We start from the raw sequence: 13,035 nt of genomic DNA, 5'->3' as shown, positions 1-13,035 counted from the left end.
AGTATGTCCCTTGGAGAATCCTACAAGTGCTTTAGCTGTAATTAATATGGGGTAACATTGTCTTCCAGAATAATTTAAATTATTCTAGCTAAAGTAAAACTTGATTCTTTGGCAGATTTTACAAGACTAAGGCTATATTGTAGGGAAAATGAAGTTATCTTTTATCTAAACATGTTTGTGGGAACTTAAGAGAACAATATAAGGCTGTTTCTACTCAAAGTGTGTTGATGGACCTCGAGCATCATGAACATCTGGGAACTTATGAGAAATTCAGAGTCTTCAATCCTAAACTAGAACTACAGAATCAGAACTTTCACGATATGTGATGACTTGCGAGCAAAACCTGGCCTGAGAAGCATGGATTATACATTTGACAGGCATCAGGCAATGGAAGACCTGGGGCATAAGTCTTCTCTGGGGGATCTCAGATATGTACAGAAACTACAGAGATTGACTAAAAGCTAAAAGAGTTGTGATTGACCCTAGTCTAATCAATGGCATTAAAGTAGAAGGAAGAATGTGTCCCTAGAAGGGTACTAGTCAGCACGCAATATAGAAAAATAGGGTCCAGGGAGTGGAATTAGCAATGCTTATTCAATCATGGCCTGAATGTCATCTTCTCAGTACACGCCCCCTCTCTTTGCTCTCCTTTAGCCTCACTAAACAGCCCATGTAATTATAAATAGGTCTCTCTTTTTATTTTTTCCCAAGACACCAAGCGTGATCAGGCTCATCTATTTGATGGGACAGAAGTAGGACCTTTAGTTACTTAGAGCGCTCAGATCAATGTTGTACCTGCCCCAACCAAGCAATTCACACACACACACACACACACACACACACAAACAATACAAAATGAGTGTGAAAAAGATCTACACATAGTTTTAGATATATTTATAGTGGTGTGCTGGCGTCAGCTCGTCCCTGCTCAAGAACAATTTTTTTAAAATTCAAGAATTTTGTGAGATGGTTGTCAAACCATTCATAGCTTGAAATTAACCACATGGGAGTATTCATGTCATGGAATAAACTAAAGATCAGGGCCTTCTTGTTTGAAAGAACAAGACTGTTTATATCACTGTTTATGGGTGATACAGAAATCCTTATGTTCATCAGTCTTGTAGAAATATATTTGATGTTCTTAACTTTGTCCATTGAGAGCTAGAAGCAAAGAAACCCTAGTAGCAATGAGCATTCCTAAGATCCCAGATTTTGATTTCTAAATACCATTTCTCACTAAAGGGAACCAGAGTTCCTTGGGAAAAAATGGCTGATTCCAGGGCTACTCAGGGGAAATAAAAGAGAAACCTGGACTGTCTTACATCAGAAAGTGAGGAAGTTCCCAAAAAATGATAGATTAAAGAATACTGGATAATCTGTGTGCTGTGCTGGTGGATATAGCTCATTATAAATTTGTTAAAAACCCATGGAATGTACAAAACCAAGAATGAACCCTAAGGTCAACTATAGACATTGGGTGATAATAATGTATTAATGTACGTTCATTGATTGTAACAAGTGCACAACTCTGGTATCATCTTTTGATAGTGGGGAAGCTGTGTGTAGTTGCGGTAGGATGTATATACTGGAAATCTCTGTACTTTCCACTCAATTTCGCTGTGAACCTAGCTGCTCTAAAAAATAGTCCGTTAAAAAAAAAAGATTTAAAAAGAAGAAAGAAGAAAAGAAAAGAGAATACAAGATCGCACTTGAAAAAGCTCCAGTGGACAAAACTGAAAGAACCTGAAAATCAAAATGAAGAATGATGTAAGAGAGTAACTTAGTTATACATGAGATCATGCTGATATAAATAAACAAATAAATGATTGGGGGAGAATGGAGAGCTCTCCCTACAAAAGAACATCAATTCATAAATACAGAAGAATGATGGAATTAGAAAGTCATCATATTGCAACCACCACAGTAACAATGGTTTCAGTCAAAAACCATCCGTGGATGGTAAAACTAGTGGGTGACAATTTGAAGAGGAACACTATATTTCCAGTCTCAAAGGTTTCTCCCACCAGCTGCTTGTTAATGACAAAGGAAAAAATTGAACTTTACAGTAGACTAAGCTAGTGAACACAACTTTAACCAAGTGTTCCAAGTTAAGGTCATCAACACTGGGGCAATGTTCCTCCTGATGGGATGAAGTCTTGATGCAAATTTCCAGACAGAGGTTCTGACTCATTGGGTCCAGAGGCGCCTGAGAATTGACATTGGAAACAAGCTCCCCAGAGGTTCGGCTGTAGGTGATCCACAGACCATGACTGACTGATGGGCATGACATCCTTGTTATACTTGCCCTTCGAGCTCTGAACAAAGTTGTGCCTGCATACACCTATGAAGTATCTCTTGCTACCATTCCTGTCTGACCACGTGTCTTCCTTCAACTTGGCAGAAATCCCCAGCTGCCTGGAAAACTTCCTGCACATTTTCAGAACCACCCCCTAGCTCTGTGCCCCACCGACAGTGGCCCCTCTGAAGCTCTCCTTGGTTACCTTTATGGGTGCCAATTTCTTTGGAATTCTGAGAGTTAATCATCAGCTGAAGAAGATCCACTCGGTGCTAGAAGCAGAAAGAGAAATGTCAATGGCAGAAAGTTACTTGTGAAGACAGAAATAAATCAGGAGTGCATATTTCACACCTCTTCCCTGAGAATATGACCCCTTAAAGAGCAGAAGGCTGACGAGTACTGACTAAGTCCTCAGTGACCAAAACATCCACCTACAAATCTTAGAGAGCATGATGTTTCCCTGAGAGAAACCCAGCCATCATGTCCATCTGCTTTTTGGTCCTCACTCTCTCTGATCTTTGGTTTCTCTGGCTTTTGAAACAGCTTCTTAACTAAAGAGTTATCTGCTCTCTCTCCTGTCATACCTGTTTGCTTAGGAAAAGATCCATGACATCAGTCCCTGTTTTCCCTCCAACTTTAATTCTTTTTATTTATTTATTTATTTATAGAGCAGGTTCTTATTAGTTATCAGTTATCCATTTTATAGATATTAGTGTATATATGTCAATCCCAATCTCCCAATTCATCACACCACACCTGTGAAGCCATCTGGGCCTGGGCTTTTGTTTGTTGGAAGATTTTTAATCACAGTCTCAATTTCAGTGCTTGTGATTGGTATGTTTATATTTTCTATTTCTTCCTGGTTCAGTCTCAGAAAGTTGTGCTTTTCTAAGAATTTGTCCATTTCTTCCAGGTTGTCCATTTTATTGGCATAGAGTTGCTTGTAGTAATCTCTCATGATCCTTTGTATTTCTGCACTGTCAGTTGTTACTTCTTTTTCATTTCTAATTCTATTGATTTGAGTCTTCTCCCTTTTTTTTTTTTTTTTTTTTTTTTTTTGCGGTACGCGGGCCACTCACCGTTGCGGCCTCTCCCGTTGCGGAGCACAGGCTCCAGACGCGCAGGCTCAGCAGCCATGGCTCACGGGCCCAGCCGCTCCGCGGCATGTGGGATCTTCCCGGACCGGGGCAGGAACCCATGTCTCCTGCATCGGCAGGCAGACTCTCAACCACTGCGCCACCAGGGAAGCCCGAGTCTTCTCCCTTTTTTTCTTGATGAGTCTGGCTAATGGTTTATCAATTGTGTTTATCTTCTCAAAGAACCAGCTTTTAGTTTTATTGATCTTTGCTATTGTTTCCTTCAGCTCTTTTTCATTTATTTCTGATCTGATCTTTATGATTTCTTTCCTTCTGCTAACTTTGGGTTTTTGTTGTTCTTCTTTCTCTAATTGCTTTAGGTATAAGGTTAGGTTGTTTATTTGAGATTTTTCTTGTTTCTTGAGGTAGGCTTGTATAGCTATAAACTTCCCTCTTAGAACTGCTTTTGCTGCATCCCATAGGTTTTGGATCGTCGTGTTTTCGTAGTCATTTGTCTCTAGGTATTTTTTGATTTCCTCTTTGATTTCTTCAGTGATCTCTTGGTTATTAAGTAGTGTATTGTTTAGCCTCCATGTGTTTATGTTTTTTACGTTATTTTCCCTATAATTGATTTCTAATCTCATAGCATTGTGGTCAGAAAAGATGCTTGATATGATTTCAATTTTCTTAAATTTACTGAGGCTTGATTTCTGACCCAAGATGTAATCTATCCTGGAGAATGTTCCATGAGCACTTGAGAAGAAAGTGTAATCTGCTGGTTTTGGATGGAATGTCCTACAAATATCAATTAAATCTATCTGGTCTATTGTGTCATTTAAATCTTGTGTTTCCTTATTAATTTTCTGTTTGGATGATCTGTCCATTGGTGTAAGTGAGGTGTTAAAGTCCCCCACTATTATTGTGTTACTGTCTATTTCCTCTTTTATAACTGTTAGCAGTTGCCTTATGTGTTGAGGTGCTCCTATGTTGGGTGCATATATATTTATAATTGTTATATCTTCTTCTTGGATTGATCCCTTGATCATTATGTAGTGTCTTTCCTTGTCTCTTGTAACATTCTTTATTTTAAAGTCTATTTTATCTGATATGAGTATTGCTACTCCAGCTTTCTTTTGATTTCCATTTGCATGGAATATCTTTTTCCATCCCCTCACTTTCAGTCTGTATGTGTCCCTAGGTCTGAAGTGGGTCTCTTGTAGACAGCATGTATATGGGTCTTGTTTTTGTATCCATTCACTGAGCCTGTGTCTTTTGGTTGGAGCATTTAATCCATTCACGTTTAAGGTAAATTATCAATATGTATGTTCCTATTATCATTTTCTTAATTGTTATGGGTTTGTTTTTGTAGGTCCTTTTCTTCTCTTGTGTTTCCCACCTAGAGAAGTTCCTGTAGCATTTGTTGTAGAGCTGGTTTGGTGGTGCTGAATTTTCTTAGCTTTTGCTTGTCTGTAAAGCTTTTGATTTCTCCATCGAATCTGAATGAGATCTTTGCTGGGTAGAGTAATCTTGGTTGTAGGTTCTTCCCCTTCATCACTTTAAATATATCATGCCACTCCCTTCTGGCTTATAGAGTTTTTGCTGAGAAATCAGCTGTTAACCTTATGCAATTAACCTTATGCAGTATGTTATTTGTCATTTTTCCCTTGTTGCTTTCAATAATTTTTCTTTGTCTTTAATTTTTGTCAACTTGATTACTATGTGTCTCAGCATGTTTCCCCTTGGGTTATCCTGTATGGGACTCTCTGCACTTCCTGGACTTGGGGGCTAATTCCTTTCCCATGTTATGGAAGTTTTTCAACTTATAATCTCTTCAAATATTTTCTCAGGTCATTTCTCTCTCTCTTCTCCTTCTGGGACCCCTATAATGTGAATGTTGTCCCAGAGGTGTCTTAGGTTGTCTTCATTTCTTTTCATACTTTTTTCTTTATTCTGTTCCGTGGCAGTGAATTCCACCATTCTGTCTTCCAGACCACTTATCTGTTCTTCTGCCTCAATTATTCTGCTATTGATTCCTTCTAGTGTAGTTTTCATTTCAGTTATTGTATTGTTCATCTCTGTTTGTTTGTTCTTTAATTCTTCTAGGTGTTTGTTCTTTAATTCTTCTAGGTTTTTTCTTAAACATTTCTTGCATCTTCTTGATCTTTGCCTCCATTCTTTTTCTGAGGTCCTGGATCATCTTCACTATCATTATTCTGAATTCTTTTTCTGGAAGGTTGCCTATCTCCACTTCATTTAGTTGTTTTTCTGGGGTTTTATCTTGTTCCTTCATCTGGTACACAGCCCTCTGCCTTTTCATCTTGTCTATCTCTTTGTGAATGTAGTTTTTGTTCCACAGGCTGCAGGATTGTAGTTCTTCTTGCTTCTGCTGTCTGCCCTCTGGTGGATGAGGCTGTCTAAGAGGCTTGTCTCCAACTTTAATTCTTAATGAATGACCACATAAATCAATCCCCTGATATTTGCAGAGTTCATCGGCAGCTTTTGTAGAAGCATCTTCAAGCCCTTCACCCTTCCAGAATGCTACACATTCTTCAGTGACATCCTGAGTACCCAGCCCTGTCCCCTGACCTGCAGACATACTTGTGCTGGCCTCCAGCCCTCATGAAGGCAGAGCTGGGTTAACCCACTTGTGGCTTCATTGGCCAGAGAAGACTCCTGCCCACTCCAACTATGAGTAAGCTCAACTTTTAAAATGACTACACTGCATCAGGTGGCTGACAGGGCCTTCCATTGGACAACGTGTGAAATAGGAAGCTTGGAACTGAAGTGATTCTTTGCCAAGCTAATATTTGGTGAAATACCAGTGAAATCATTTTTAATCAGTAACTTTTATCCCTTAACCATTTATTGAAGAAAAGTGGTAAACTCCTTATCTCAATAATATTTATGCAGTGACATACTAATTGGCATGCCTATTATTATATTTAAATATTGCTCTCTGGCTCATACTCTTATTTCCTTCCCCAACTTCCTCCTTATTCATTCCCCCCAAATTTTAGAGCCCTCCTATTCTAAACTCTATAGTTTTCTATCTACCTTTAAAAAATGTAGAGATATGCATAAGAAATATGTGTACAGCTCAATAAATTATCAAAAAGTGAGCCCCCTCATGTAACCACCACCAGACTTTACCGTTTGTTTATCTTTGAGGCGACTCTCTTTCATCCTTTTTACAGACTTCGCTAAAAAATTCACAGAACTTTTTGGAAACAGAGTAATATTTAATACTTCAAAGACTGGGGTGAGGAATGGAAATAATACTGTAGAGAAAAAGATAAAAGGAAGCACAGTGAAAATGCAAAGTTTACTTGGCGCAATCATAATTTGCTCTACCAATCAAAAAAGTAAAACCACCAGGATACTCAATCATGACCCATTGCCTCTATGACCTTTGCTCAGACTTCGAAGCCAATGACTGAGCAAGGCCAAGTCCACATACAGGGGCTATCACTGCAGCAGTGAGATCAGTGGCCTCTTCTGCATCTTTGGATTGACTAAAGGAACTGGATTACATTCTGGGACTTCATGGCCTTTAATTCTTGGACTAGCATCTCTTTGGATAAACCAGACTGTAATCTGTTGCTTCAATTAATTGTGCAGTTTAAAAAATAATAATCATGATAGAAATAATATGGTGCGTGTCTTTCCACCACAATGGAATGTAATTAGAAATCAATAACAGAAAGAAAACTGGGAAACACACAAATATGTGGAAATTAAATAACACACACTTAAATACCCAATAGGTTGTAGAAGATATCAAAAGGCAATCAGAAATTACTTTTAGAAGAATAAAAATGAAGATATAATATACCAAAACTGATGGGATGGAACAAAAGTGGTGTTCAGAGAGATATTTATGGCTATATGTTTAGATATTAAAAGAACAGAGATCTCAAATCAAGAAGCTAAATTTCCACCTTAATACACTGAAAAGAGAAGAGCAAACAAAACATAAAGTGAGCAGAAGGTAGAAAATAGTAAAGATCAGTGAAGAAACTATAATGAACAGGAGAATAAAAAACAATGGAGAAAATCAGTGAAAACAAAAGCTGATGTTTTGAAAAGGTTTTTTAGATAGATTGGCCAAGAAAATAAGAGAAAACTCTCAAATTTTTAGCATCAGAAATTGCTACTGACATTTTAAAAATGAAAATGACTATAAAGAAATCTACATATACTCAATAACTTGTAATAACCTATAGGAAAAGAATCTGAAAAAGAATACATATACAGGGACTTCCCTGGTGGCACAGTGGTTAAGAAACTGCCTACCAATGCAGGGGACACGGGTTTGATCCCTGGTCTGGGAAGATCCCACATGCCTCAGAGCAACTAAGCCCCTGTGCCACAACTACTGAGCCTGTGCTCTAGAGCCCGCGAGCCACAACTACTGAAGCCCGTGCGCCTAGAGCCCGTGCTCCGCAACAAAAGAAACCACCACAGTGAGAAGCCCGCGCACCACAGTGAAGAGTAGCCCCCACTCGCCGCAGCTAGAGAAAGCCCACGCGTGGCAATGAAGACCCATCGCAGCCAAAAATTAATTAATTAATTAATTATTTTTTAAAAAAGAATACATATACGTGTGTGTGTCTGCATAGCTGAATCACTTTGCTGTACACTTGAAACTAACACAACATTGTAAATTAACTTTATTTCAATACAAAAAAGTAATCTATGAACAATAGTATGGCAATAAATTAGAAAACTTAGATAAAATGGATGGATTCTTAGAAAGACACAAACTATAGAAACTGACTTAAAAAGAAATAGACAATCTGATATACCTATAAGAAGTACAAAGTTTTAGTTAGTAATCAAGAAACCACCCACAGTTTGGCAAAGAAAAGCTCATGTCTAGATGGTTTCAATGGTGAATACTACCAAATATTTAAAGAATTAACACCATTTTTTTAACAAACTCTTCCAAAAATTGGAAGATGTTGGAACACTTCCAAATTGTATGACTCTGTACTAAAACCAGGCAAATCGGATAAGATGGTTCTTTGGGACACCAGTCCACCATCTTCCTGGTCTACTGGCTTTCCTAATAAAGTCACTATACCTTGCTTCAATCACTCAATCAATCAATCAATCAAACCAGCACAAGTAAAGAAAGCTACAGACCAACATACCTTATACCATGGGTGCACAAATCCTCAACAGAATACTAGCAAACTGAATCTAGCAACATATAAAAAGTGATACACACCATAACCAAGTGGGGTTTATCCCAGGAATACAAAGTGTTATAATAAACCATGTCAAAGGAATAAAAAACAATGACCACATGATCATCTAATAGATGCATAAAAAGCATGTGACAAAACCCAACACTCTCTTGTGATAAAAATACTCAACAAACAGGAACAGAAGGGAATTTCCTCAACTTTAGAAAAGGCATCTATGAAAAACTAAGCTAACACTATACTTAATAATGAAAGACTGCATGCTTCCCCTAAGCTTAAACTTTCCCTAAGTTTAAGAACAAGACTAGGAAAATCATAAAGACAGAAAGTAGGCTGGTGTTTACCAGGGGCTGGGGGCAAGGAATAACAGGGAGTTATTGTTTAATGGGTATAGAGCTTCAGTTTCACAAGATGAAAACAGTTATGGGGATGGACAGAGGTGATTTTTATACAACGATGTGAACGTATTTGATACCGCTGAATTGCACACTTAAAAAATGGTTAAGATGGAAAAAAAATGTTTATCATGAAATATATCAAATACAAAGTGTAAATAAAATACATATGTATAATTTAAAGAAGAAAAAAAAGAACAAGACTAGGAAGCCTCTCTCATCACTTCCACTCCACACTGTACTAGAGGTTCTAGCCAGGGTAATTAGGCAACAAAAGGAAATAAAATGCATCCATATAGAAAATGAAGTAAAACTCCTCCACCATCAGATAACATGACCTTGTATATAAAAAATCCTAAATAATCCACTAACATCCTATTAGAACTAATACACAATTTCAACAGGGTTTCAGGAAACAAGGTCAATATACAAAATCAATTCTATTTCTATACACTGTAATAAATAACCCAAAAGTGAAATTAAGAAAATAACTCTATTTATAATAACATAAAAAAAGAATATTTAGGGCTTCCCTGGTGGCCCAGTGGTTGAGAGTCCGCCTGCCGATGCAGGGGACACGGGTTCATGCCCCGGTCCGGGAAGATCCCACATGCCACGGAGCGGCTGGGCCCGTGAGCCATGGTCGCTGAGCCTGCGCGTCCGGAGCCTGTGCTCCGCAACGGGAGAGGCCACAACAGTGAGAAGCCCGCGTACCGCAAAAAAAATAAATAATAATAATATTTAGGAATAAGTCAACAAAAGAAGTGCAAAACATCTACCCTGAAAACTGCAATACTGTTGAAATAAAGAAAATCTAAGTAAATGAAAAACATCCCATGTACATGTATAAGAATACTAAACATTGTCAAGACAGCAACTCTACAGATTTAACTCATTCCCTATCAGAATTCTGGCTGGCTTCTTTGTAGAAACTGAAAAGCTGAATTTAAAATTCATATGCAATTGCCAGGGGCACAGAAGAGCCAAAACAATCTCGAAAAAAAAAAATAAATAAAGTTGTAGGACTCGTACTGCTGATTTCAAAACTTATCATAAATCTATAATAATCAAGGCAATGTCATACTGGCATAAGAATGGACATATAGATAAATAGAATAAAATTTAGACTCTGGAAATAAATCCACTTGTCTATGGTAAACTGCATGTTGAGAAGGGTTACAAGACCATTCAATGGAGACAAAATAGTCTTTAATAAAAGGTTCTGGGATAAGTGGATAGCTACATGCAAAAGAATGAAATAGACCCTTACCTTACACCATATACAAAAATAAACTCAAAATAAATCAAAGACCTAAACATATGAGCTAAAACCGTACAACTCTTAGAAGAAAACCAATGAATGGGTAGATCTTCATGACCTCAGATTTGTCAATGGATTCTTAGACATGACACCAAAAGCACAGGGAAAAAAAGGAAAATAAAGAATTTGTGCATGATGAAAATAAAAAATTTTTCACTTTAAAGCAAACTAGCAAGAAAGTGAAGAGACACCTACAGAAAGGAAAAAAAACTTTCCAAATCATGTCTGATAAGGGACTCTTACCTAGAATATATAAAGAACACTTACAACTCAACAACAGAAGTATTGAATATAATCCAACTATAAATGGGCAAAATATTTGAATAGACATTTATCTAAAAAAGATTGTGGGGTAACAGTTTGGCAGTTACTTATAAGTTAAACACAGTTACTATATAACTCAGCAATTTCACCTCTGACTACATACCCAAAGAATTGAAAACAGGTATTTAAACGAAAACTTGTACATGAATGGGCATAGGAGCACTGTTCGTAATAGCGGAAAGCTGGAAATGACCCAAGTGTCTGTCAACTGATGAATGGATAAACAAAATGCAGAATGTCCATATAATGGGATATTATTTGGCCATACAAAGAAATGAAGTACTGATATATGCTACAATTTAGATTACCCTTGAAAACATCATGATAAGTGAAAGAAGCCAGCCACAAAAGCCCACATATATGATTCCATCTATACAAAGTGTCCAGAATAAGCAAATCTATAGAGGTAGGAAGTACATTAGTGGTTGCTTAGGGCTAAGAGGAGTGAGAGGTTATAGTTAGGTACAGGGCTTGTGAGTTGACAAAAATGTACAACAATTGACTGTAGTGATGGTTGCACATATCTTTGTACTAAAACCCTTTTTTTTCCAACCTTACTGAGTTATAGTTGAGATACAGTACTGTATTAGTTTGGGTACAGCATAATGACTTAACATACGTATATTGTGAAATTAACCCCATAAGTTTAGTTAACATTCCTCACCTCATATAGTTACAAAAAAATATCTTCCCTTGTGATGAGAACTTTTACGATCTACTTTCTTAGTAATGTACAAATATATCATACAGCAGTGTTAACTATACTCACATTGTACATTACACTTTCAGTACTTTTTATGTTACAACTGAATATTTACACCTTTTGATCACTTTTATCCAATTCTCTCACCACTCAACCCACACCTCTGGTAACCAAAAATCTGATCTTTTTTTTCTATGAGTTTGGTTTTCTTCTTCTTCTTCTTCTTTTCCTTAGTTTAGTTTTTTTTTTATTCTACATATAAGTATTTGCCTTTCTCTGTTTGACTTATTTCACTTAACGTAATACCCTCTAGGTCCTTCCATTTTGTTGCAAATGGCAGGATTTTCTTCCTCTTCTGGGTGAATAATATTCAATTGTGTATGTGTGTGTGTGTATATGTATATGTGTGTATATATATATATATATATATATATATATATATATGGAGACTCAAGTCCTAGAAGAACCTGGCTTTCTCATATATATATATATATATATGTATATATACATATATATACACACATACATATGTGTGTGTGTATGTACACACACGCACATACAATCTCCAGTTGTGTATACTGAATGTTGTATACATTTTGCCTGTCCATTTCATCTGTTGATGGATAGGTAGGATGTAAAAACCAATGAATTATACATTTTACAGTGGTGCATTATATGGCATGTGAATTGTATCTCAATAAAGCTATTATTTAAAAAAGAAAGATAGAGCTTCCCTGGTGGCACAGTGGTTAAGAATGCACCTGCCAATGCAGGGGACATGAGTTAGAGCCCTGGTCCAGGAAGATCCCACATGCTGCAGAGCAACTAAGCCCGTGTGCCACAACTACTGAGTCCACGAGCCACAACTACTGAGCCCATGTGCTACAACTACTGAAGCCCACACGCCTAGAGCCCGTGCTCCACAACAAGAGAAGCCACCACAATGAGAAGCCAGCACACCACAACAAAGAGTAGCCCCCGCTTGCCACAACTAGAGAAAGCCTGTGTGCAGCAATGAAGACCCAATTCAGCCAAAAATAAATAAATAAATAAATAGTTAAAAAAAAAAAGAAAGATAAAGGAAGAAAGGTGGAGAGGGAGGAAAGGAGGGAGAGAAGGAGGGATGGAAGAAGGAATAAAGAAAAAGGAATAAAGTAGTCCACATACTTATTAAGAGAATTAATGGAGAGAGGAGATTAAATTTTAAGATATTCTTGCTATATTCCACAAAGGGATCTTGTGGGTTGTTGAGGGAATCAATGTTCACTCCAAATGCTGTGCCAGTAATCACATCCATGCTGTAGGCCCCAAAGAAGCTGCGTAGAGAAAGATAGGAACAACTAAAATCAACACCTCTTTACTCTCCTTACCCAACACATACAACAAGAAGTACATGTAAAATCAGATGCCCAGACAAGGCAGGTAGAGAGCCACACTCTTTCAGAACCACCTGTTGGTCTATGGAAGAGTCGATGCTACTATCACTCACACATGAGGTGTGTCTGAGGTGCCAGTGATGCAGCTGGCCCTGTGCCAGGAGGGCTGGGGACACTAAGGCAAGTTAGACGTCCCCCCACAAACTCAAGGAGCTCAGTCATAGAGGGATAGATACCCATAATCAGACAAAGTACAGTAGTGTGTTTTGACTACAGGCAATAATAGGTGTATAAGGACTGTGTCTGAGCATAACCAAGTGTATAAATTTAACACATC

General features: G+C 37.6%; 1 protein-coding gene across 1 annotated transcript in view; it reads right to left on the bottom strand.

The window, feature by feature from the left end:
* Positions 1 to 13,035, bottom strand: part of LOC309832235 (uncharacterized protein) — an 85,366-nt gene that overhangs the window by 57,496 nt on the left and 14,835 nt on the right. Inside the window, exons 7-9 of the mRNA XM_082669860.1 lie at positions 12,490 to 12,638; positions 6,523 to 6,650; positions 2,502 to 2,568 (exon numbers count right to left, since the gene is read on the bottom strand). Coding sequence (XP_082525986.1) covers positions 2,502 to 2,568; positions 6,523 to 6,650; positions 12,490 to 12,638 — 344 coding nt within the window. The remainder of the gene's footprint in view (positions 1 to 2,501; positions 2,569 to 6,522; positions 6,651 to 12,489; positions 12,639 to 13,035) is intronic.

Source organism: Grampus griseus (assembly GCF_964374135.1).
Source record: "Grampus griseus genome assembly, chromosome: 14".
In the NCBI taxonomy this organism is placed as follows: Eukaryota; Metazoa; Chordata; class Mammalia; order Artiodactyla; family Delphinidae; genus Grampus; species Grampus griseus.
The sequence above is the reverse complement of the archived record's forward strand: the minus strand, read 5'-3'. Positions and strand labels throughout refer to the sequence as shown.